The sequence below is a fragment of the Erinaceus europaeus genome, chromosome 3, assembly GCF_950295315.1.
Source record: "Erinaceus europaeus chromosome 3, mEriEur2.1, whole genome shotgun sequence".
Taxonomy (NCBI): Eukaryota; Metazoa; Chordata; class Mammalia; order Eulipotyphla; family Erinaceidae; genus Erinaceus; species Erinaceus europaeus.
In genome coordinates, this window is record NC_080164.1 from 63,306,374 (window position 1) to 63,332,614 (window position 26,241).

The following is a 26,241-nucleotide window of genomic DNA, read 5'->3' on the forward strand; positions in this document are numbered from 1 at the left end:
CACCTCTCCAGATTCAAAGGAGGTCTCGAAACTTTACATCAGGCTCAACCTGACGCTGATAACTGGCTACGCTAGAAGAAGACAAGGGCCCCCTGCAGGTGGTGAGCTCGTGGCTGAATCAGGGTCCTTGCACTTTGTACTATGTGTACAAACCCGGTGTGCCACCGCTCGGCCCTCTATTTATTAACCCAGTGTGCCACCGCTCGGCCCTCTATTTTTTTCTTTATTGGAGGGCTAAATGGTTTACAGCCGACTATAAAATACAGTAGTTGGTACCTGTGTAACCCTTTTCAGTGTCTGCATAACACTTTAACTCTCCCACCTACGTCCTCCTCAGTCATCATATTCCAGGGCTAATATCTATTTTATATTAAGAAGTCGGGGGGGGCAGAGACAGACAAGGAATCATGATTGCTCTGGCACATAACAATGTCAGGGATCCCGGCCGGGCGCTGGTGCACCTGGCTGAGCGCACATGTTACAGTGTGCAAGCTTCCGGTCCCCACCTGCAGGGGGAAAGCCTCACAAGTGGTGAAGCAGGGCTGCAGGTGTCTCTCTCCCTCTCTATCTCCCCCTTCCGTCTCGATTTCTGGCTGTCTCTATCCAATAAATAAATAAAGATAAAAAAAAGTATAGGGTTAAGTGCACGTGGCGCAAAACGCAAGAACCGGCATAAGGATCCAGGTTCGAGCCCCCAGCTCCCCACCTGCAGGGAAGTCGCTTCACAGGCGGTGAAGCAGGTCTGCAGGTGTCTTTCTCTCCCCCTCTCTGTCTTCCCCTCCTCTCTCCAATTCTCTCTGTCCTATCTAACAACGACGACATCAATAACAGCAACAATAATAACTACATGTGGTCCAGGAAGTGGTGCAGTGGATAAAGCACTGGATTCACAAACATGAGGTCCTGAGTTCAATCCCTGGCAACACATGTGCTAGAGTGATCTCTAGTTCTTTCTCCCATCTCCTATCGTTCTCATTAATAAATAAAATTTAAAAAACTTAAAAAAATAAATCCTTTAAAAAACAATAATAACTACAAGAATAAAAAGACAAAGGCAACAAAAGAGAAAATAAATAAAAATTTAAAAAAAGTATAAAACTTTAAAAAAAAGTTAAAAATGTCAGGGACCCCATGAACACATTTTGGATCCCATGAACACAAGTCTGATGCTGCACCCACTGTGCAAAGTCCCAGGATACACCTGTTTTTTTATTTTTATTTTTTTATTATTGGGTAGACATAGAGAAATTGAGACGGATGGGAATTGAGACAGGAAGGGAGATAGACACCTGCAGCCCTGCTTCACTACTTGTGAAACTTTCCCCCTACAGGTGGGGACCAGGGGCTTGACACCTGTGATAATGGTACTGAATACCCTGTACTAAGTATGGAATATTTCTATACATAACTTTTTCAGGCCACACCCCCCGATTGCAAATTTACTCTTCCTAATAAAAAGTTAGAGAAAGTAGTGTAACTTACATTTAAAAAAAAATTTATTTGTTAAGAGGGCTAGAGAAATTCAGAGTATCATTCTGGTATATGCATTGCTGGGGCGTGGATTTTGGATCTCATAACCGAGAATCAGTTTATCCACTACGCCACCTTCCTGGGTGCGAACACAGTGTAATTTAGTCTGGAAGGAAAACAAAGTGTCGCCCCTGGAGATGGTGGGTTCTTCTGCTCGCGGTGCCATTTATTAGACATATTTTGCATAAAGGTCCATCCACATTCTCTGAAGGTTGGTAAACGAAACAAACGTGCAAACCGACACAAATTTACTGTTTATACAATTCTGGTCCACTTATCAACGAGTCACAGCTGCCCACTTTTCCGAGGGTGTACGCCCAGGCTCCCCACGCCTCCAGTTAGAACAAGCGAGATTGCAACTATGGGCCGGAACCCTGAGCATGACCCGGAAGCAGAAAACGCCTTTTCTCCCGGGAGTGGGGGCGATTCTCACTGAATGGGCGGCTGAGGCTGGGAAACGCGGTTGCGCGTGCGCAGTGGCACCAGCTGTTTTTCCGGTACGTCCAGCGCGAAGGGGCCGCCCGGACGCAGGCACGCAGGCGCGCAGGCACGCACGCCCTCTATTAGCGCGGCCGTATTAGCTCCTGTGTCCTGCAGCCGCCCTGTGCACCTGGCCAAGATGCTAAGGGCCTGTCAGTTGTCCGGCATGACCGCCGCTGCCCAGGTAAGCGCGGGACGCCGGGAGAGAGCGTTTGAGGGACATGACGGCCGGCAACCAGCGGAAAATGAGGAAGGCTTTGGTTCTCTCTAGGCCGGGGACAGAGGCGTGTCTCAGAGGCGCCCTCAGCGAGAGCCTTGTGCGGGTTCGAGTGGCGGTTAATTTGGGACTTGCCCGGATGGGGATGACTAGGAGGTGATTGCTTGGAGCCGGGTGTGGTGTGCATAGAAGGTGGCGGGGAGGCGGGTGCTGGGTCGGAGGCGGGGTTTTGGGGCCGTGTCATCCAATCAGTTCCGCGCTACCCTAGGCCTGGGCCAATCGTGGCCGCTGGCGCCGCGTCGCCGGTTGGGCGTGGGCCGGGCTTCGCGCCGTCGGTGGTTGAAGGTCGAGCGGAGAGAACTACAGTTCCCGGCAGGCAGCCGCGACTGTTGCACCGCTTCTAGGAAGGTGCTTAGTCCGCCGGGGTCTGCGTTAGGGGTCAAGGTTGTAATTATCCCGCAGGAACTGCCGGTTGGTGGAGGAGAGCATCTCTGAGCTTTTCTTACTCAAAACAAACAAAAAGAGATTGTACTTATGGAACTTTTTAAGTCTTGCTACCTGAAGAACAATAATTCATGACCTTGTGCTCCTTTGTACGACTAGCCTGGGCAGCTGTACTTCCCCAGGTGCTGGAGAACTGGCAGGCTTTCAAGAAGCCTAGATACTCAGCTACTTAAAAAATTTTTTTTTTAATTTTCCCTTTTGTTGCCCTTGTTGATTTTTTTTTTAAATTAATTTTATTTTTGAGAGAGATGCAGAGAGAGAGAGAGAGAGAAACACCAGAGCACTCTCAGCTCAGGCTTATGGTGGTGCGGGAGATTGAACCTGGGACTTAGGAGACCTTGTTGCTACTTGTTGTTGTAGTTATTGTTGTTATTGCTGTCGTCGTTGTTGGATAGGACAGAGAGAAATAGAGGAGGGGAAGACAGAGAAGGGGAGAGAAAGACACCTGCAGACCTGCCTCACCGCTTGTGAAGAGACCCCCACCCCCCGCAGGTGGGGAGCCGGGGCCTAGAACCAGGATCTTTAAGTCGGTCCTTGCGCCTTGCGCCTTGTGTACTTACCTGCTGCGCTGCCGCCCAACCCCCCAAACTTTAAAAAAATATTTATTTATTCCCTTTTGTTGCCCTTGTAGTTACTATTGCTGTTGTAGTTATTGATGTCCTTGCTGGATAGGACAGAAATGGAGAGAGGAGAGGAAGACAGAGGGGGAGAGAAAGATAGACACCTGCAGACCTGCTTCACCGCCTGTGAACTGACCACCCTGCAGGTGGGGAGCCGGGGCTCAAACCGGGATCCTTGCTTCGGTCCTTGCGCTTTGCGCCACATGTGCTTAACCTGCTGCACTACCGCCCAACTCCTCTTTTTTAAAAGATTTTTATTTATTTAATTTTTAAAATAAATTTATTTATTCCCTTTTGTTGCCCATGTTTTATTGTTGTAGTCGTTGTTAGATAGGACAGAGAGAAATGGAGAGAGGAGGGGAAGACAGAGAGGGGGAGAGAAAGACAGACACCTGCAGGCCTGCTTCACTGCCTGTGAAGTGACTCCCCTGCAGGTGGGGAACTGTGGGCTTGAACCGGGATCCTTGTGCTGGTCCTTGCGCTTTATGCCACGTGCACTTAACCCGCTGTGCTACCGCCCGACCCCCTTATTTATTTATTTTGAAGATTTTATTTATTCATGAAAACAGAAGGAGAGAGAGAGAGAGAGAAAGAACCAGACATAACTCTGGTATATGTGCTGCCAGGCATTCAACTCAGGACCTTGTGTTTGAGAGTCAGTGTTTTATCAACTGAACCACTTCCTGGACCACACTCAGCTACTTTTTACTTTTGCAAAACAATTTTATAAAATTAAATAGACCCTAAGCTGGGTCTGGGTCCGGTGGTGCACCTGGTTGAGCGCACATGTTACAATGCACAAGGACCTGGGTTTGAGTCTGGGGTCCCCACCTGCAGGGGGAAAGCTTCATGAGTGGTGAAGCAGGGCTGCAGGTGTTTTTCTCCCTCTCTATTTCCCTCTCCCCTCTCAATTTCTGACTGTCTCTATCCAATAAATAAAGATAATTAAAAAAATTAAAAACAATCTAAGTCCATTTCCGTTGCTCACAATTTCCAGAAAATTGACATTTTGGCGAAAGCTTGCATTGCAAAACTACTACTGTGACTCAAGCAATACTTTACAAAAATTAACTAATTAATAAAAAAGTTGTCAGAATGAGTTTTGAATCAAAGTCAAACTTCCTATTCTTTGCTAGGATAAGAGAAGCCGTTTCTTCTATAGGAAAGTGTGTGTGTGTGTGTGTGTGTGTGTGTGTGTGTGTGAGACTGCTTATATTAGTTTTCTTCTGTTGTGTTAACAAATAACCACAATTTCAGCAATTTAAACAACACTCATTATTTCGGTTTTGGTCCATGAATGATCTCTGTGCAGTGTCACACGAGCTGTAATCAAGTTGTTTGTTGACTGTGCTGTGGTTCTCACTTGGATTTCAGGGTCCTCTTCCAAACTCATAGGGTTTCTTGGCAGAATTCATCCCCTTGTAGCTGTAAGAGTAAAGGCCCTGTTTTTTTTTTTGTTTTTTTTTACCAGAGCACTGCTCAGCTCTGGCATATGGTGGTGCAGGGGATTGAACCTGGGACTTTGGAGCCTCAGGCATGACTTTTTGCATAACCATTAGGCTATCTACCCCTGCCCTCCATGTCATGATTCAACTCTTTGAAGGCAGACAGAAAGACATCTGCAGCCCTCATGAAGCTTTTGTCCTGCAGCTGTGGACCAGGGGTTTGAACCTGTGTCCTTGCATACTATAATGTGAGTGCTTAACCAGGTGTGCCACCACCTTGACCCCCTTATTTTTTAACCTTAATGCATGATTTTTGTTTAAATCCTTCCTTTTTGTGTTTAAACATCTGTTTATGATACAGAGATGGAGGGGGCAGGTAACTCGAGTATCTGTAGCACGTGTGATGCTGGGGATTGAACTTGGGATCTGATGTGTGAGTCTAGTCTTTATCTACTGTTCCACCTTCCAAGCTGCTTTAATGCATTATTCTTACAGATTATTATTTAAAAAAACTTTTATTTATTTTATTTTTATTTTTTATTTTTTAACCAGAGCACTGTTCAGCTCTGGCTTATGGTGGTACAGGGGATTGAACCTGGGACTTTGGAGCCTCAGGCATGAGAGTCTGTGTGCATAACCATTATGCTATCTACCCTCTGCCCTCTTACAGATTATTTTAACTGTAGAGTTATAGAAGAAATTGATTTTTTCCCCCTCCAGATAGAGGCAGAAAGAGACCACTACACTTCCTTCTATTTGGTTATATGGGGGGGGGTAGACTCAAACCTGGCTTTCATGCTCATGGCAAAGCAGCACACTACCCAAATGATCAATTTTATCAGTGTTGCTGGGTTTTTTTTTTTTGTTTTGTTATTTATTTTCTCTTTTGTTGCTCTTGTTGTTTTTCATTGTTGTTGTAGTTCTTGTTGTTATTGATGTTGTCGTTGTTGGATAGGACAGAGAGAAATGGAGAGAGGAGGGGAAGACAGAGAGGGGTAGAGAAAGACAGACACCTGCAGACCTGCTTCACCGCCTGTGAAGTGACTCCCCTGCAGGTGGGGAACTGTGGGCTTGAACCGGGATCCTTGTGCTGGTCCTTGCGCTTTGCGCTACCTGCACTTCACCCGCTGCGCTACCGCCCGACTCCCCAGTGTTGCTGTTTTGATGTTGCATACCTTTCTTCCCTTTCTTCCTCCCTTCTTTTCCCTTCCATCCCTTTCATCCCTTCCTTTCCTTCCTCCCCCTCCTTTCCCTCCCTTCCCTTTCTTCCCTTCCCTTCCTTTCCCTTTCACACTCAGGACCTCATGCTTCCAAATCTAATACCATATCTACTGCTTCACCTCCTGGATCACTTTATCTGTATTTCAGTTGTAACACTGGCCACTAACTGCCTCTCACCCCCTCTTCAATTTATTCAGTAATGAGAGAAAGAGAGGAGAAAGAGAGAGAGCCAGTGTATCACTCTGGCATATGTGATGCTAGGAATCAAAGTCAAGACTCTAGCCACTGTACTACCTCCTAGACTACAACTTTTGGATATTGTTTGTGTGGGAGACAAACCTATCAAAACATTGCCATTTACACATCCCAGCAAATCTATATAAGAAATCTAGAGTCTAAAGTTTGCTGGGACTGGTGAAATCATGCAGACACGGAGCCATTGTGGAAGGTGGGGGGAGGGGGCAAGTATTGGTGTAGATGTGAAGGTGGAATCCTCATACATTGCTGGGAATGTAGTGTAGAGGTCAGCATAGAAGTACTGTGTGATCCTGCAGTTTCATCCCAAATAATTAAAAGCCGAACTCATAGCACACTATTCACAATAGCCAGCTCAAATATTCAATTGATGTCTTGATAAACAAAATACAGTACAGGTTATTCCCACTATCTTAAAATAGAGCTTTATTAGGAACCCTCTTGTAAGTTGAAATGATGTAAAGCAAAGAAGCAATGACCTTTAGTTTACATAGAGTGTTTCCAGACTGAAAAAATACATATGGCGGAGGGTAGATAGCATATTTCACTTAACATGATTTCTTCAAGCTGCATCCAAGATGGGCTGAAAATGGTGAAATCACCATTTTTAACAGCTGAGTAGTATTCCATTGTGTACATATCAGAAAACACAAGTAGAACCTGAACTGGAATTGGTGTATTGCACCAAAGTAAAAGCCTCTGGGGTGGGTGGGGGGGGGGGGAAGTACAGGTCCTGGAAAAGGATGACAGAGGACCTAATAGGGGTTGTACTGTTATGTGGAAAACTGAGAAATGTTATGCATGTACAAACCATTGTACTTACTGTCAACTGTAAAACATAAATTCCTCAATAAAGAAATAAAAAGAAAAAAATTTTAAAGTTGTTTATTACAGCCTAGGACGTGGTACAGTGAATAAAGTGTTAAGACTTTCAAGCAAAAAAAGAAAAGACAGAGACATTGTATGCCTACTGATGAAAGACACACTGCCTGAAGTCTTGCCAAAGACACTGAACCTGAGTCTGAGCAAGTATCTAGATCCAACTCTATGTAGTTGGCAGGAAATATAGAGGATAGACAGGAACATGTTGAATTACATCTTACAGAAAATCCGGTCTGGAAAAATTCTGTAGTTCAAGCAACCCAGGTTCTTAAAAAAAAATTAGTTACTAGAGGAGAAGCCTGCACATTAAAGGAGACTTAAAAGATGTCTTTTTTTTTTTTTCCTCCAGAGTTATTGCTGGGGCTTGGTGCCTGCACTACGAATCCACTGCTCCTGGAGGCTATTTTTACCAGTTTGTTACCCTTGTTGTTATTGTTGTTATAGCTGTTGTTGTTGGATAGGACAGAAAGAAATTAAGAGAGGAGGGGAAGACAGAGGGGGGAGAGATAGACACCTGCAGACCTACTTACCACTTGTGAAGTGACCCCCCTGCAGGTGGGGAGGCCTGAACCTGGATCCTTATGCCAGTCCTTGTGCTTTGCATGTCATGTGCGCTTAACCTGCTGTGCTACTGCCCAGATCCCATGTGTCAATTTTTTTTTTAGTAGCTGCTACTTAGTTTTGGTAAAATGCTCAATTTGAGAATGTTCTTTTTCTTTTTAGAATTATTTATTTAAGTGCACATAGTATAAAGTGCGAGAATCCAGGTTTGAGCCCCTGCTCCTTACCTGCAGGAGGGAGGCTTCACAAGCACTGAAGCAGGTCTGTCTTTCTCTGTCTCCCCATCTCTCTCTGTTTCTGTCGGACCTATTCAATAAAGTGGAAAAAATGGCCACCAAGAACAGTGGATTCATAGTGCTGGCACTGAGCCCCAGTGATAACCCTGGAGGCAATAAAAATAAAAGAAAAAATAATTATTTTTTAAAAAAAGCTAAACACAAAGCTAAACTTCTATGTCTGGGATGAGGGAGATAGCATAAGGTCTATGCAAAAAGATTTTCATGCCTGAGATTCCAAAGTACCAGGTTCAGTCCCCATCAGCACTATAAGCCAGAGCTGAGCAGTGTTCTGGTCTCTCTCCCTGGAATTTAGTATATTTCAGAAGTGGCATTTCAGATTACTGGAAAAATTGAGTATTTAGTCTATGACCTAGGAACAGCTCAGTAGACATGTAGAACAATTTTTTTTCTTTTCTTTCTTGCCCCCTTTTGTTGCCCTTTTTTTTATTGTAGTTGTAATTATTGATGTCCTCGTTGTTGGATAGGATAGAGAGTAGTGGAGAGAGGAGTGGAAGATAGAGGAGGAGAGAAAGATAGACACACCTGCAGACCTGTTTCACTCCCAGTGAAGCAACCCCCCCCCCCCGCAGGTGTTGATCCAGGGGCTTGAACCCAGATCCTTATGCCTGTCCTTGCGCTTTGCACCACGTGCACTTAACCCACTGCGCTACTGCCCGACCCCCAGTACAATCTTTTTTTGTTTAAAGGAATATTATAAAGAATTGAATCAAAGTGTATGTTTCTCAGGTAAAAAGAGAGGACTGGTTCAATACATTTACTAATATCCATACAATGGAATACTGAGTCTCCACTAGGAAAACATTGATGAAGAGTGATTTCAAAGCATGTAATATTAAATGAACTTTAGTGCAGAACTGGATGTGTTTTATGGTATCATTTATATGAAGGTGGTATGTCAGAAATTCTCTGCCACAAAACATGTCTACAAGAAACCAGTAGCTTTAGATGCCTTTGGAGAAGGGATCTGAGTGGCTAGAAACATAACTATGAGAGAGACCTCCTTGTATATGCAACTAAGCCTTTTGGATTTTATTTTTACTGAGTGCTAGGGACGTAAGCTTTTTTTTAAAAAAAATCTACTTATTAATTATTGGATAGATAGAGACAGAGAAATTGATTTCCCCTCCCCCTTTGTATAGGACAGAGTGAAATTGAGAGGGGAAAGGAAGATAGGGAGAGAGACAGAGAGACACCTACAGACCTGCTTCACTGCTTGTGAAGTGACGCCCCTGCAGGTGGGGAGGTGGTGACTCGAACCAGGATCCTTGAGCTTTTCCCCCTGCAGATGGGGACCAGGGGCTTGAACCTGGGTCCTTGTGCACTGTAATGTGTGCATTTAACCAGGTGTGCCACCGCCTGACCCCGGGACTTAAATTTCAGTCACATCAAATATATCCTTGTCAAAGGGAGGGAAGAAGGTCAAGATCAAAGAAAGTAGAAAAATGAATGAACAGGTTGAGCAGGGAGTTGGCATAGTGATAATGCAAAGTATGATTGATGCCTGAGGCTCCAAGGCCCCAGGTTCACTCCCTGGCACAACCATAAGCCAGAGCTGAGTGTGCTATGGTGTAAAAAACAAAGCAAAAAAAACAACAGATGACCATAAAAGCAGACTAATAATGATGTGAACTAGGATGTTTTCAAATTCTGCTATTAAATTTGGTGCTGGCACTACCTGGAGTCAATTACCCCATTGTGTTTGCTGTTTGAAATCCCATTTAGTTAGTTATCCACTGTCAACACCGGTAAAATATTTTTGACCTGAATATATACCTATAAAGGTTAAGAATACGATCTTAGGGGAGTCGGACAGTAGCACAGCGGATTAAGTGCACGTGGCACAAAGCGCAAGGTCTGGCTTAAGAATCCTGGTTCGAGCCCCCAGCCCTCAACCTGCAGGGGAGTCGCTTCACAGATGGTGAAGCAGGTCTGCAGGTGTCTGTCTTTCTCTCCCCCTTTCTGTCTTCCTCTCCTCTCTCCATTTCTCTCTGTCCTATCTAACAACGATGACATCAACGACAACAATAACTACAACAACAATGAAAAACAACAAGGGCAACAAAAGGGAAAATAAATATTTAAAAAAATCTTTAAAAAAAAGAATACGATCTTAAATAAACACAGCTTTAATGATTTCCTAGTATTTCCTCTCCTAGTCTACAAAGTGGAATTCTTCACTTTGTATTTAAGTTTAGTTGTACTTAAATTTTTGTGTCATGGGCTGGGGAGAAGGCATAGTAGCAGCACATAGTACTTGCATGTGAGATGTCCCTAGCACCATCATTAGCTGGAGGTAAGCAATAAAATAAAATAAAATTTTCTGGTCAAATAAAATAAAAATTTCATTATCTTTATAGAATAGTAGGAAAAAAGCTCTTTCTGTTAATGCTTTTAAAATGTTGAGGATTTTAAACTATTCATAATCATTAACATTTTAAATTTTTTATTTTTTAATTTTATTTTTGGAGAGAGAGAAATTGAGAGGGGAGGGAGAGAAACAGAGACACCTGCAGACCTGCTTCATCTCTTGTGAAGCAGGGCCCCCACCCCACCCCACCTCCCCGCAGGTGAGGACCAGGGGCTTGAACCCAGGTCCTTGTGCACTGTAATGTGTGCGCTTAACCACATGTGCCACCGCCTGGCCTCAATTTTTTAATTTTTTTTTTTAATGAGAAAGATACACACACAGAGAGCCCAGAGCACTACTCAGCTCTGGCTTTTATGGTGATTCTGAGGCTTGAACCTGGGACTCCAGAGTCTCAGGCATGAAAGTCTTTTGCGTGGCCTGGGAGTTGGTGCAGAAGATAAAACATTGGACTCTTAAGCAGGAGGTCTTGAGTTCAAATCTCCCTCAGCACATGTACCAGAGTGATGTCTGGTTCTTTCTCTCTCCTCCTATTCCCCTCATTAATAAATAAATAAAACATTATTTTTTTTAAAAAAGTCTTTTGCATAATCATTATGCCATTTCCCCAGCCCTGAAATATATTTTTTTTAAATCCAATTTATAGTTGTTTTACATGTTGTAAAACACCTCTCCCCTTCCCCCCATGCATGGATAACATTAACTTGGCATTCATCTCTGGAATTTGCTAAATTAGAGTGTAAATTGCAACTATAATTTTAGGATAGTTTATGTGCCTTCTGACTGTGTGCTGTATTTTCTGAGAGACCAGAGTATTACTCTGCCATATATGATATATATACATTTTTTTTTAACAAAAATTTATGAGTCAGTTTTGAGAGAGGGGAGGGAGGGAAAGAGAAGGATCCAGAACATTACTGGGGTAATGCGATGTTGGGGATTGAACTGGGAGTCTCAGCTATTCAAGTTCTAAGCTCTACCAGTTGAGCTATTTTTCCAGTCTTTTTTTTTTTTTTTTTTTTCTGGTATGACTTTTTTCAGGTAAAGAGATAGAGACAGACAATGACAGAGAGAAAGAGCACAGCACTGAAGCTTCCTCCAAGGTGGTGAGGGCTGGGCTCAAACCTGGATCACTTTCATAACAAAGCAGCACACTATCCAAGTGAGCTAACTTGGAGGTTAGTGAAACCCTCCTTTTATTTTGTTGTATTTGCCACCAAGTTTATCACTGGGTCTTGGTGTCTGTAGTAAGATTTGCTTGTGGGAGGTAACAAATTTGAAATTGTTACCTATTTAAGTTTAAAGCTCAAGCTTTAAGCTTATCAAAATCTCCCTTGGTTTACACCAGAGTAAAAGACTCTGGGGTGGGTGAGTGGGTAGAATACAGATCCAAGAAGGATGACAGAGGACCTAGTGGGGGTTGTATTGTTATATGGAAAACTGGAAAATGTTATGCATGTACAAACTATTGTATTTACTGTTGAATGTAAAACATTAATTCCCCAATAAAGAAATAAAAAAAAAAAATCTCCCTTGGGGGTTGGGCGGAAGCACAGCGGGTTAAGCGCACGTGGTGACCAGCATAAGGATCCCGGTTTGAGCCCCAGGTTCCCCACCTGCAGGGGAGTCACTTCACAGGCAGTGAAGCAGGTCTGCAGGTGTCTGTCTTTCTCTCCCCCTCTCTGTTTTCCCCTCCTCTCTCTATTTCTCTCTGTCCTATCCAACAATGAACGACATCAACAGTAACAATAATAACCACAGCAAGGCTACAACAGGGGCAACAAAAGGGGGGAAAATGGCCTCCAGGAGCAGTGAATTCATGGTGCAGGCACTGAGCCCCAGCAATAACCCTGGAGGCAAAAAAAAAAAAATCTCCCTAAGGTTTTATATATATTTTACCAGAGCACTGGGGATTGAATCTGGGATCTAAGGGCATATGTTTATTAGAGGGATTTACATATTATATAAAACATTTGAAAAAATAAAAGATAGATACAAATGATTATGCGAAAGATAGCCTCACTTGGTAGGGCACATACTTTGGCCTTTTGAATCTAGGTACAAGTCACTGGGCTTCCTCCCCCCACCTCCCTTTTTAGTCTTTGCTAGTGAGAGTCAGACGGGAGAGATAGCAGACCACTGCTCTCCTGCTCTTGAAGCTTCCCTTGTGCTTCCCTTATTGCTCTCCTGTGTTGTCATAGGCTTAAGTGTGGGTCCTTTTACAAGGTCAAGTAAATATCCTATTGGATGTGTTACCTTCTGACCCCAAAATTGACATTTTTTAAAGGGCTTGTAAATATGTTTCATGGTAATTTGATTTTTGAATATAAAATTATTGAAGGCTTTCAGAACAAATTTACAAGTTTTCTTGATTTCTTATTTTTTTCTTTACCAGAGCACTGCTCAGCTCTGGCTTATGGTGGTGCGGGGGATTGAACCTGGGACTTTGGTGCCTCAGGCGTGAGAGTCTCTTTCTTGATTTCTTTAACCTACTGATTGTGACATTTTCTCCTTTCTTTGTAGAGTTGTCTATGTGGGAAGTTTGTCCTCCGTCCCTTACGACCATGCCGAAGATATTCTACTTCAGGCAGTTCCGGGTGTGTACTGTGTGTCTCCCTACAAACAAATGTTAACTAAGGTGTATATGTGTGTGCTTCCTCTGACTGTAGGGATGCAGTAGTTGCTTCTTTTCATGAGGCGATATAAACATTGAAATTTTGCTATATGTGGAGCATTATTTATTTGTAGGTGAAATTTGTTATGGTGCCATTTTAGGTCTTTGTTAATTGGACACCATCCATGGAAAAAACCCACTAGCCTCCAGACTATTTCCGTGGCATGGCAAATACAATTTAGAGACAGGAGCTTAGCACATGGTAGCTTAAACTTAGCAAAATATTCAAGTGTAATTGTTAGTTCTATTTGATATAGTATTATTTATTTATTTATTTATTTTTATCTCCAGGATTATCACTGGGCTCAGTGCCTGCACTATGAATCCACTGCTCCTGGAGGCCATTATTTCCATTTTGTTGCCCTTGTTGTTATTATTGCCATTGCTCTTGTTGTTGGATAGGACAGAGAGAAATCGAGAGAGGAGGGGAAGACAGAAAAGGGGAGAGAAAGACAGACACCTGCAGACCTGCTTCACCACCTGTGAAGTGACCCCCCTGCAGGTGGGGAGCCGGGGTCTTGAACTGGGGTCTATATGCCGGTCCTTGCACTTTGTGCCATGTGTGCTTAAACCGCTGTGCTACTTCCCAGCTTCTATATAGTATCTTTTTGTAAAGAAATTTAAAGGAAAGTTTAAGGGGAGAGGAACTTTAAAAATTAGTGGTCTTTTTTGGGTTTAATGAAAATCTCGTGTTTGTGAATATCTTGAATTTCAAGTTCTTCATTATTCCTCCTACTGTAGATACCACTGTATTAGTCACATTTTTGTTGTTGTTGTTTTCCATAAATGTTGTTTTCTATTTGCAGGCATGTTTAAAATAAGTCAGGGGAGAGTGGTATGCAGCTATGGTGATAAACTTTTCTGCTTTCATTTGAATGAGTGGGAGAGAAGAAACGATAAGCTCTAGATTCCTAAATTGGTCTAGGAAAGTAGGTTTAGGAGAGCCAAAAAAATAATATATGAGCTTCTTCTTTTTTTTTTTTTTTCATTTAGGTTATCTGCTGGCAAAATTGCTGGAGCTGGGTTTTTGTTTATTGGTGGAGGTATTGGTGGCACTATCCTGTATGCCAAATTGGACTCTCATTTCCGGGAAAGTGTAGAGAAGACCATACCCTATTCAGACAAACTCTTTGAGATGGTTCTTGGCTCCCCACCTTATAATGTTCCATTACCAAAGAAACCGGTAAGAGTTAAAACAGGATTTCAAGTTAACTACTGCAATATTATTTAGAGCATTTTTAATCTTAAAAATATATGTGTAATTCCATAAAACTTGCTATATATGTTTGTTTTCTTGAAACCTGGGTTTTTATCCCTCTGGAGTTGCATGTATGCTCTCATTTAATATGTTCAACATAGGAAGGAATTGTATGTGCCGGGCGGTGGCAAACTCAGTTGAGTGCATATGCATTATCACGTGCAAGGACAAGTCCCCGGCTCCCCACCTGCAGGGGTGGAAGCTTCACGAGGAGTGAATCAGGTTTTCAGGTTCTCTCTTTCTGCCTCTCTGTCTCTTCCTGCTCTCTCATTTTCGCTGTCCTATCTAATAAAAAAGAAAGGTAAAAAAGCAATTGTATGTCACCCGGCATAAATGGAAGAGGTAAGCTTGGGGCAGAGGTAACCCTGGCTGCTTTGCAGATTGAGGGGGCTGATTGTCAAGCCTAGAGTATCACATCTGCCTAGATCCAGTATAAATATAGAATCGTTGTGACATAGAACCCAAATGTAATGGGGCCAGGCAGTGGTGCACCTCATTGAGTGCACATGGACTCAGGCTCAAGTCCTACCTGTAGAGGGGAAACCTCATGACTGGTGGAACAGCACTACAGATGCTTCTCTTTCTCTATCTCCTCCTTTCCACTGAGTTTCTCTCTCTCTCTAAAACAGAAACAAACAAACAAAACCACACCCAAATAACGGCTTTAAAAAAAAAAAAACTTATTTTTTAATTTATTCCCTTTTGTTACCCTTGTTTTATTGTTGTAGTTATTGTTGTTGTTATTGATGTCGTTGTTGTTGGGTAGGATAGAAATGGAGAGGGGAGGGAAAGATGGGGAGAGAAAGATAGACACCTGCAGACCTTACGCAGGTCCTTGTGCTTTGCGCCACGTGCGCTTAATCCACTGCGCTACTGCCCGACTTCCAATAGCTTCTTTTAGACCTCAGAACAGTCACAGAAATTTTATTTACAAATTGTTCATAGAAAATTTTCTAGTATTAAAACTTAAGAAATAAACTTTTTTTGTATTTTATATTTATTTTTAGTGACAGAAAAGATAGCCCAAGAAATAACATTTTTAAATACCTCTTTATCCAAACAACAGCAGAGAAGCATTTACAAAGAGGGGCTTGAGCTTTTGCTGATTTGGTGTTGGTTATTAATCTTGAGCCTGGACATGACTAATCATTTTTTTTTTTTTTAATATTTTTTTAATATTTATTTTTTTATTTATTCCCTTTTGTTGCCCTTGGTGTTTTATTGTTGTAGTTATTATTGTTGTTGTCGTTGTTGGATAGGACAGAGAGAAATGGAGAGAGGGAGGGGAAGACAGAGAGGAGGAGAGAAAGACAGACACCTGCAGACCTGCTTCACCGCCTGTGAAGCGACTCCCCTGCAGGTGGGGAGCCGGGGTTCGAACCTTATGCCGGTCCTTGTGCTTTGCGCCACCTGCGCTTAACCCGCTGCGCTACAGCCCGACTCCCGATGACTAATCATTTGTTAGAAAAAGTGTGAAGGCCAGTGCAACAACTCACTTAAATAGTGTGTTGCTTTGCTATGTGTGCAAAACAGATTTGAGCCTGGATCCCATTGCATCTAAGGAAGCTTTAATAATGTGGTTTCTTTCTCTTTCTCTCTGCCTCCGTCTCTATTTGAAAAAAAAGAAAAAAGCTATACTCTTGTTTATAGTGTGGTCTATAGACCAGTCCTATGATGTAGTTAGTATTTGGAAAACCGAATGTTCTCTGGCTCACCCATATGCTATTGGGGCTTTAGTCTAGGTTGTATAGGTGGCAATCCAGGCAGCTTACCCAGTGAGCTATCCTGTCAGCCCTTAGATTGTTCTTCATTAGCCTTCTACATGATTTATTTTTCCATATGACGTTACACTGTCTGTGCTGGCTAACGGAGGTAACTTCAGTAGTCAAGAAATAGAAAACTGTGGATTATGTAAAAGGCTAATTAAGAACAATTTATGAGTAGTGTACCTGGTTAAGTGAGCAAGGACCTAGGTTCAAGCCCTTGATCCCCACTGGCAGGGGGAAAGCTGCTGGTGTCTGTTTTTTTCCCTCTTTATCTTCCCCTCCCATCTCAATTTTTCTCTGTTTACCTGATAATAAATAAATAATGCATAGTAACATGTGCACTTAATCAGGTATGCTACCATCTGGTCCTAACAATATGATTTTAAAGTTTATATGGAAGAGTAAATAATGTCTGAATCCTGTCAAGAACATTTTGTAAAAGTGAATGGGAATGTATCAGAGGACACTTGCTTTTCCATATGCTGACTTTATTGTAATAAATTTATAAGGTTTTCCAGAAATGGAAATTAGAGGCATTTTGGGGGCCAGGTGGTGGTGCACCTACTTAAGTGCTCACATTCCAGTGCACAAGGACTGAGGTTCAAGCCTCTGGTCCCCACCTGCAGGGGAAAGCTTTATAAGTGGCAAAACAGAGCTGCAGGTGTCTCTCTGTCTCTCTCCCTGTATATCTGTCTTCCTCTCCCTTTTCAATTTCTCTCTGTCTCTATCCAATAACAAATAAATAAAATCAATAATAAAAACAAATGAATAAATAAAAAGAAATAAAAGAAAAGCAGTTTGGAATTAGATTTGGCTTAAATACAAACAAATTTATCATGAGAGTGAGTTTCTTGCTTGGTGTCTTAAAAATATACAACTTCTGGGAGTCGGGCGGTAGCGCAGCAGGTTAAGTGCACGTGGCGCAAAGCAAGGACCAGCGTGAGGATCCGGTTCAAGCTCCCGGCTCCCCACCTGCAGGAAGCAGGTCTGCAGGTGTCTGTCTTTCTTTCCCCCCTCTCTGTCTTCTCCTCCTCTCTCCATTTCTCTCTGCCCTTTCTAACAATGACGACATCAACAACTGCAGTAATAACTACAACAACAATGAAAAACCACAAGGGCAACAAAAAGGGAAAGTAAACAAATAAAAAAAACTACACACACACACACACACACACACACACACACACACACACACAAAACTTCTTTGGCCCAGCAGTTCTTTCTCTTGCAAACTATTCTATAAATGCCATACTAATGATTTCGGACATATGCACAAAATGCTTAACAAAACAAAATAGGAAATTATTTCAATGTCCAGAATAGAAGGTTATTTTATCATATTATGGGGAGTTTCATCTTTAGTAGTATATACGATAGTATTAGAATATTATGGAATTGTGGTCCAGGAGGTGGCACAGTGATAAAGCTTTGGACTCTCAAGCATGAGGTCCTGAGTTCGATCCCCGGCAGCACATGTGCCAGAGTGATGTCTGGTTCTTTCTCTCTCCTCCTATCTTTCTCATAAATAAATAAATAAAATCTTAAAAAAAAAAAAAAAGAATATTATGGAATTGGGGTCAGGTTGAGCACCTGTTTGAGCGCACAAACGCCTGGGTTTGAACCCCCAGTTTCCCACCTTCAGCTTTGTGAGTGGTGAAGCACTGTTGCAAGTGTCTCTCTGTCTTCCTTTCTATCACCCCCTTTCCTCTTGATTTCTGGCTGTCTCTATCCAATAAATAAAGATAATAATAAAATAAATAAGGATATTATGGAACTAAAATTTTATTGACGTGAAAGACTTGTTAAATGAAGAAAAAAATTACATGGTAACTTGTACAATATAACGAACCCTATTTTAGTTTGTTTAAAGAAAAATGGATATACTTGCTTATGCTCAAGTGTTGAAAGATTTATCTCAGGCTCTTAGCAGTAGCTTTCTGAGGGTTTAGCAGGAAAGAGAACAATAAAAATGTCAGTTGGAACTTTCTATTTATTTCTGTGTTATTTTGCTTGCTATAGTGAGAATATAGCTAATGATTTAACATTTTTAATAAAAAGAAAGTACATTTATTTGTAATTTTCAGTATTGACAAATTTCAGAACTATTATAGTTCTGTTGTGCTTGAGTAGTCAGCTTAGGGATAACTGAATACCACAGCCAAGATCTGATAGAGTGGGAGAATATAGGTGGCAAGTGAAAATATTTCTATTATTCAGTAATTTTTTTCTGGGATGTTATCTGATAGTACTATTAAGGAATAGTACCTTAAAGATAGAGGATACTTGAGAAAGAGAAAATGATCAGTAACAGTTGGATCATATATTTTAGTGTGTAGTTCCATGAATCTTGGAGATTAAAAAGATGAAAGACTAATTTTATTTTTAAATTGAGATCCTCTAAAAACCTAACTGGGTACAGGTGATACCATACTGTGATTTAGAAATCAAATGGAGTGGGGTGGGGACAGGTGGTGCACATGTTACAGTGTACCAAGGACCTGGGTTCAAGCCCCCAGTCCCCTACCTGCAAGGGGAGCTTCAATGAGTGCTGAAGCAGGTCTGCAGGTGTCTCTCTCCCTCTCAGTCACCCCCTTTCCTCTTGATTTCTGGATGCCTCTATCCAATAAATAAATAAATAGAGATAGTACCAAAAAAAAAAAAAAGGAGAGAGAGAAAGAGTGGAATCAAATGGAGGCCCCAGTTTGCTACATCCATCAGTGTGTGCTCCTTGGAGATGGGGTGGAGAATAGAAGTCAAATGGAAATAACTTTGTGTTGTATCTGTAAAGGAATGTGTGCTATACTTTATTGGCATCTTAAGAGAAGTCTTTTTTTTTTAATATTTATTTAATTTATTTATTCCCTTTTGTTGCCCTTGTTGTTTTATTGTTGTAGTTATTATTGTTGTTGTCGTTGTTGGATAGGACAGAGAGAAATGGAGAGAGGAGGGGAAGACAGAGAGGAGGAGAGAAAGATAGACACCTGCAGACCTGCTTCACCGCCTGTGAAGCGACTCCCCTGCAGGTGGGGAGCCGGGGTTCGGACCGGGATCCTTATGCCGGTCCTTGTGCTTTGTGCCACCTGCGCTTAACCCGCTGCGCTACAGCCCGACTCCCAGGAGAAGTCTTTTTAGTATTGAAATATGTGCCTGCCATTGGGGATGAAATAGTTGGGCCATGTTTTTCTGGTATACTAACTTCTCTTACTGTGTTTAAGAAAATATGTTATAAATTATGAGTAACTTTATGTTGAATGACTGAAAGACAAGGTAGTACAAGTTACTATATTCTGTCTTTTGAAAAAAAAAACAAACAGCATTGTATCTGAAATGTTGAATGTTTTTTATTTCCACGATTCAGTCTGGTTCACCAAAAATCCCTAGTATATCAGAGGTAATGCAAGAATCCAAACAGCCTGCCTCACAACTCCAAAAACAGAAGAAAGACACTCCAGCTGCATCAACAGGTAACTGCATGGAGAATCATTGTGTTGTCAATACAGGTAGATGAAATGTTGTAGTGTATCTGTATTTATGGTCTAGTGAAAGCTCATCCTCCATGAAGATCTTATCTCACACCGGGGAAGGGGCTGTTAGCGTCTTTCACGTGAACTTTCATTTGAGGGTGTCAGGCCTGTGGGTTAGGGCTTTATTGCTACTTGAGGGTAACACGAGAATTGTTTTGTCTTCAGTACATTTTATTTTTCTTTCCTATGTACTTTTCCTCTGACTCCTCCTCACACTTTCTCTTTCTTTAGATTTTAAGATTCATTCTCTTTTCTCACCTCTTTTTTTTCTACTAGTTCTTTCTTCCTTCCTTAGTTTTGAACTTTCTTGATCTGATCTTGATCTGCAGATTTTTTAACCTTCTTGAATAACTTGGCATGTTTTGGGAGTAACTTCACCCTAATTGATGACATTTACTTGTTTTAGTATACATTTGAATGCCTTTTTTTTTCTTCTTCTTAGTTTTTTGTTTGTTTTGTTACATTTTTAAATATTTATTCCCTTTTGTTGCCCTTGTTTTTTGTTGTAGTTATTATTGTTGTTGTTGTTGATGTCGTTGTTGGATAGGACAGAGAGAAATGGAGAGAGGAGGAGAAGACAGAGAGAAAGAGAGACATCTGCAGACCTGCTTCACTGCCTGTGAAGCGACTCCCTTGCAGGTGGGGAGCCGGGGGCTCGAACTGGGATCCTTAAGCCAGGCCCTTGTGCTTTGCGCTATATGCGCTTAACCCACTGCACTACCGCCCAACTCCCTTTCCTCTTAGTTTTAACCTTGATTAAATCACTTTATCTTTTTTGATTCAGTATATATGCATTAGGGTCTACTGTGTGCCAGCTATTCCTCTAGATGTTGGATAGCAGTGAGCAGAGTAGTAAAAAGAAATAGCTGCAAATACTCCCTAGAAAGATGAGGGGAAAGAGATCACATATAAATACACAAGTGAAATCTGTAGGTTATCAGTAACAAATATAGGAGGGAATTGTCATTTTAAAAGGAGTAGTTTAGGTCTTACCCAGAAAGTGTCATCTGAGCAAAGACCAGAAAGAGATGAATGATTAAGTCATATAAAAAGCTAGTGGATTAAGCGCACATAGCATAGTATGAAGTACAAGGACCCTCACGAGGATCCCCATTCAAGTTCTGGCTCCCCACCTACAGGGGGAAAGCTTCATAAGTGATGAAGCAGGTCTGCAGGTGTCTCTGTCTCTCTCCCTCTCTATCGCCCCCTTTCCTCTCAACTCCTCTCTGTCCTATCCAATTAAAAAAAAAAAAAAAGAAAAGGAAAAAAGAGAAAAAGAAAGGTAGTGAAGGAAAGTTTTCTGGGTAGAGGGTTTAACTGATGCAGAGTCTTGGCATATCCCAGCCAGGATCCAGTAAAGTTGGAATGGAATAAGGGGGAACAGTTAAATGAAGTCTGAGAGGGAGTGGGAAGCCTCTTGTGCATGTATTTGGAAGCCATTGTAAGAATTTTAATTTCTGCCTTAAGTGTATTTTTTAAATCAAGTTCTGTTCTTTCCAACACATTGTCTTTACTGTGCTTTTTCTTTGTGCTTAAAACCTTTTTCTTTCCTTGCTCACACCTCCCCTTCCATCTCTTCAGAGTCATTAAGGAATATTTTTGGTAGCAGGGGAATGTCTCAGTGGGTAAAGCAGAGAATTAGTGTCACTTAGTTCTGTTAATAGAACCTTTACCTGAGAGTAGTGTTGGTAAAAATGTGGATGAATGCTGACAAGTCTTTTCTTTGTCTTGTGCTTTCCTAGTTATTGTTCATTATGTGGGTGGGTATGTATGTATGTATGTATGTATGTATGTATGTATGTATGTATGTATGTAGTGAATAGTGCCTCTTCTCTGTTTGAATAGTGCCAGTACATATGTTTTGTATTTTTATGACCAAAGTGGGCAGCAGTGCTAGTTGATTCTTCAGTATTTCTGTTAATTCAAGAAACCATAAACACCAGAAGTAATATATTTGTAGCACCTACAGAGGCAGCTCACATTATTTCTGCAGCAGATGATACACCGTCGGTCCCAGCCCCTGCGGTTCATCTTGAGGAACATAAAAAAACCAATCACCCTGAAATTTGTGAAGGAAAACCCAAGCCTGCAGCTTCAGGTAGTTCAATGATTTATATTTGTGGTTTTATAAACTTGATTATCAGAGCTGTGTAATGCCTAGGCAAAATTCTAAGAAGGAAGGACAAAGGAGGTATCATACTTGCTGTTTCAGGTTCTAATATAAAGCTGTAGTCAGGTTGGGGAGATAACATAATGGTTATGCAAAGAGATCCTCATGCCTGAGGCTTCCAAGTCCCAGGTATAATCTCCATAAGCTGGAGCTGAGCAGTGCTCTGGTAGATAGATACATAAACAAATAAGGAAATAGCTATAGTTATCAAAACTATATGCTACTGGCAAAGATCAACAAGCACATCAATGGAACAGAACTGAGGATTTAGGTAGGTATGGTCAACGAATACTTGACATTGGAACCAGGAAAGCTCAGGTGTGGAAAAGGCAGTCTCTTGGTATTTGGGTAATTGCACATTTACATGTAAAAGGGTGAAATTGGACCCATATAATATACCATTGATAAAAATAAACATAAAATGAATCAAAGGCTTAAATGTAAGGTGTAAAATTGTGACACTATATATGTGTACTGTTTTTTTAAGCCTATAAACATGCTTTGGAGGGGTCACGTGGTAGCACAGTGGGTTAAGCGTACATGGCACAAAGCTCAAGGACCGATGGAAGGATCTGGGTTTGAGCCCCTGGCTCCCACCTGCAGGGGGGTCGCTTCACAAGCGGTGAAGCAGGTTTGCAGGTGTCTTTCTCTCTCCCCTCTATCTATCCCACCTCTCTCCATTTCTCTCTGTCCTATCTAACAACAACAACAACAATAATAACCACAACAACAATAAAACAACAAGGGTAACAAAAGGGGAAAAAATAGCCTCCAGAAGCCGTGGATTCATGGTGCAGGCACCGAGTACCCCTGGAAGGAAAAAAAAAATGCTTTGGGCACATTAATATTTCAGTTTGTCTAAGTCTTTGGAAACAAGGGGATTAAGAGGTAATAACTTATTTCTTCTTCATGATGGAACCACTGAGTGATGTGATGTGGTTTTTAGATTTCTTACCAAGAAAATACCCTAAGTTGATATAACTGGTAAATACAATGATTGTTTTCTATACAGGTTTCCTCTGCTATCTGAAAGTAGTAAAATGTTCTTATTTGGAATAACGACTGGTGACTTTTTGGGTTTGAGAATGCTCTTAGTATTAATTTTCATGGGAAAAGTGTTTTGTATTCCCGGCAATGCTCTGCTTTTGGATGGTGAAGGAAACCTGTATTCGCGTTAGTTGTTGAAATTCTGTGATGAAATTTGATTTCCTTTTATTTACTTTTACTGCAAGAGGAAGCATCCTCAACTTCTGTAAGGGAGCGACCACCTGAAGAAGTAGCAGCTCGCCTTGCGCTACAGGAGAAGCAAGAACAAGTTAAGCTTGAGTGTATGTAAACCAGATGACTTAAGTACTTTGGGTTGTCTATAAGTTGGTCATCTGTCTTCTTTCACCCATCAACACAAGTTTTCATCTATCACGTAGCTGTGGTTTCTTTTTGTCCCCTAGTAGCATTGCTCTGCTTACCACCTTTATTTCATCATTTGTGTTCTTCACATCTGCCATCTAAATTTCTCTTACTCTAGTGACAAGGGTTATTCTTATTGTACATTAACAAGAATCCCAAATAACACAGGTGCCATTTGTTTTTATTATAGTTTGCTGGTATGATCTGTGTGTAAATAGTATATAATCTTTATACACCAGGGAGCAGAAGCTGTTTGTGTTTGGCAGCTTCATTGTGTTTTATTGGGTAAAGTCATACATTTATTTTTGGGTGTCAGAATGGCGCATACTCCAGTTTATTATTCAGCTTTTATACTCTCGTTCCAGTTGCCTCCTCACCTGACATTGGTAGAAGATAGAGCATTAGATAAATTACTGGATTCCAGCTAACTGAAGCATTTTTGTTTTAAATTTTGGTTTTTGCTGGGTTTCTATTTTTCTCTCATGGGACCAGGTTCTGAAGCATACCTGTAATTTCATCACTTTTTGGATGCTTTTGCATTCAAATGGAGAGACGGGCCATACAGAGCCTCCTCTGGTGCCGTGGCACTTTCCATGTGGTCTCAACATTCAAATCTGCCCCACCTCTTGAGCTGCCGCATGTAGTTTAATGTTACTTGTGCATGGCTATCCCACCATTCACTTATATGTGTCATGGGAGCCAAACACTTTCTTGGTTTCTTTCTTTATATTTTCTGGTCTTCATTTGAATTTTAGTTTCACATTCATGTCGTGGTACTTTGTCATCAGTATTCCTTCTTTCTGTGTTGCAGAGGTTCTTGAGATGCATTGGTTTTCTTTGAGTTCATCTATCTTATCCTTATTTTCCTCAAAATCATCATTTTTTTTCATCTTGGAAATACAGTTTCCACTTTTATGTCATCTAGTGTCTGATAGATTAGTATTTTCACTGTTCTCCTCTCTTCAAATGGTTATTGTCTCAAGTTAACATTATATCTAAAATCATCCCTTATTTTTTTTTAAAGTTAGGATTTTTGTTGATTTCCGGAAACAACATAGAGAAGTAATGACCCTAAGTACTGTTCACGTCTAAGCTCCTTTTGTTTGCATGTTTTCTTGTCTTTTTTAATTCCTCCCAGCTATTATTTTAGTGTGACGTAATTTATTGTGAGTATTCCTTCCTTCTGAAGAGATGAATGGGTACTATAGAGCTTTATGATCTTTATTTAAAATGAAAAGTTGCATGTGGTTATGCTGGACTTACAGCCTTTTATAGGTAATGTCTAAAATATCCTAGACTTTTTCCTTGCACGTAGGCATTTTCTTCAAAAGATATCCTAAGTATTATTATTCTTACTGTTATTCCTACAGCAGAGTACTGCACAGCTCTGGCTTATGTTAGTGCTGGGGATTGAAGCTGGGACCTTTGATTCCTCAGACATGAAAGTCTTTTTACATAACCATTATGCTACCCCTCTAACCTCCAATTTTTAAATTTTTTAAATGTTTTACTTATTGGGTGATGGTAGATAGCTTAAGGGTTATGCAAAGAAACTCTCATGCTTGAGGCTCCAGGTTCAATCTCCCACAGCACCATAAGCCAAAGCTGAGCAGTGCTCTGGTTAAAATAATAATAATAATAAATATTTTATTTATTTAGTGATAAAATAGGAGAGAGAGAGAGAGAGAGGGAACCAGAACTAGGCATTACTAACTTTCATATACACAATATAACAGTGAAAATAGTATAATGAACATCCATAGATTTGTCATCTAGATTCAATAGTTAATCTTTTTCCTTTTTTTTTTTTTTTTGTCATTGCTGATTCTTCACCACTCCTGTATGACTTTGGGTAGAAAGATAGAGACAGAGACAGAGATAGGGAAAGACACCATAGCACCAAAGCTTCCCCCAGTGGAGTGTGGAGGGCAGGCTCCAGTGTGGTTCCTGAGCATGGCAGATGAAGCACACTGTGTAGGTGAGCTGTTTTGCCCTCCCTTTCAAGTGAAGATTTATTTCTTTTAAATCTGTGGATTTTTTTTCCCTTTATTTTTGGGAAAAGGTAATGAAAGACTCAGTAGGAAAAGTGGAAAGTTTAAAATAAGGTCATTTGTGGGTGGAAGGGTCTGTTTTTAACTGTTCTTTTTTTCCTCAGCTTTAACCAGGAGATTAGAAGATGCTCTGAAACAAACTGCTTCCATCACTGTGCAAGCCATTGCTGCTCAGAATGCTGCAGTCCAGGCTGTCAACGCCCATTCTAACATCCTGAAAACAGCCATGGACAATTCTGAGGTGAGCCAAACAAGGAGTGATCAAACATGGCAATAGTTGTTTGCAGATTTGCAGCATTTAGAAATATTCTTTCTTACTAAGTGAAAACAGTCTAGAGTTACTGTCTTGTGATTTTGGTGTGTGTGTGTGTGTGTGTGTGTGTGTGTGTGTGTGTGTGTGTGTGTGTCTCTTAACCAGAGCACTGATCTCAGCTCTCTCTTAATGGTTATTATCTTGTGATTTTGGTGTGTGTGTTGTGTGTGTTTAAACCAGAGCATTGATCTCAGCTCTCTCTTATGATCCTATAGGGGATTAAACCTGGGACCCCAGCCTCAGGAACAAGAGTTGTTTTGTTTTTGTTTTTTTGCCTCCAGGGTTATCGCTGGGACCAGAGCCTGCACTATGAATCCACTGCTCCTGGAGGCTCCCCCCCCCCCCCAATTTCTGTTGCTCTTGTTCTTGGATAGGACAGAGAGAAATGGAGAGAGGAAAGGAAGACACAGAAGGGGAAAGAAAGACAGACACCTGCAGACCTGCTTCATTGCATGAGGCAGCTCCGCTGGGAGCTCAAAATAGGATCCTTGCACTGGTCCGTGCACTTGGCAGCATGTTCACTTAACCCACTGCGCTACCACCTGCCCCACCTTTTTATTATTATTATTATCATTATTTATCTATTGGATAGAGACAGAAATCAGGAGGGAAGGGGGAGATAGAGAGGGAGAGAGACAGAGACACTTGCAGTCCAGCTTCACCACTTGCAAAGCTTTCCCCCTGCAGGTGGGGACTGGG

The 26,241-nt window shown here is 41.4% G+C and overlaps 1 protein-coding gene across 3 annotated transcripts in view; it reads left to right on the top strand.

Annotated features, from left to right (window-relative positions):
* The first annotated feature begins 1,980 nt into the window (after positions 1–1,980).
* IMMT (inner membrane mitochondrial protein) overlaps positions 1,981–26,241 on the top strand; it is a 52,682-nt gene continuing 28,421 nt past the window's right edge. Inside the window, exons 1-7 of one of the 3 annotated variants that reach the window (XM_060187301.1) lie at positions 2,028–2,194; positions 12,903–12,976; positions 14,047–14,236; positions 19,436–19,541; positions 21,562–21,699; positions 23,004–23,099; positions 25,334–25,470. In XM_060187301.1, the coding sequence (XP_060043284.1) occupies positions 2,150–2,194; positions 12,903–12,976; positions 14,047–14,236; positions 19,436–19,541; positions 21,562–21,699; positions 23,004–23,099; positions 25,334–25,470 (786 nt within the window). In that variant the 5' untranslated portion in view covers positions 2,028–2,149. Of the gene's footprint in view, positions 2,195–12,902; positions 12,977–14,046; positions 14,237–19,435; positions 19,542–21,561; positions 21,700–23,003; positions 23,108–25,333; positions 25,471–26,241 lie in introns of those variants that run through there. The other 2 variants (XM_060187302.1, XM_060187303.1) reach the window with 2 other exon arrangements.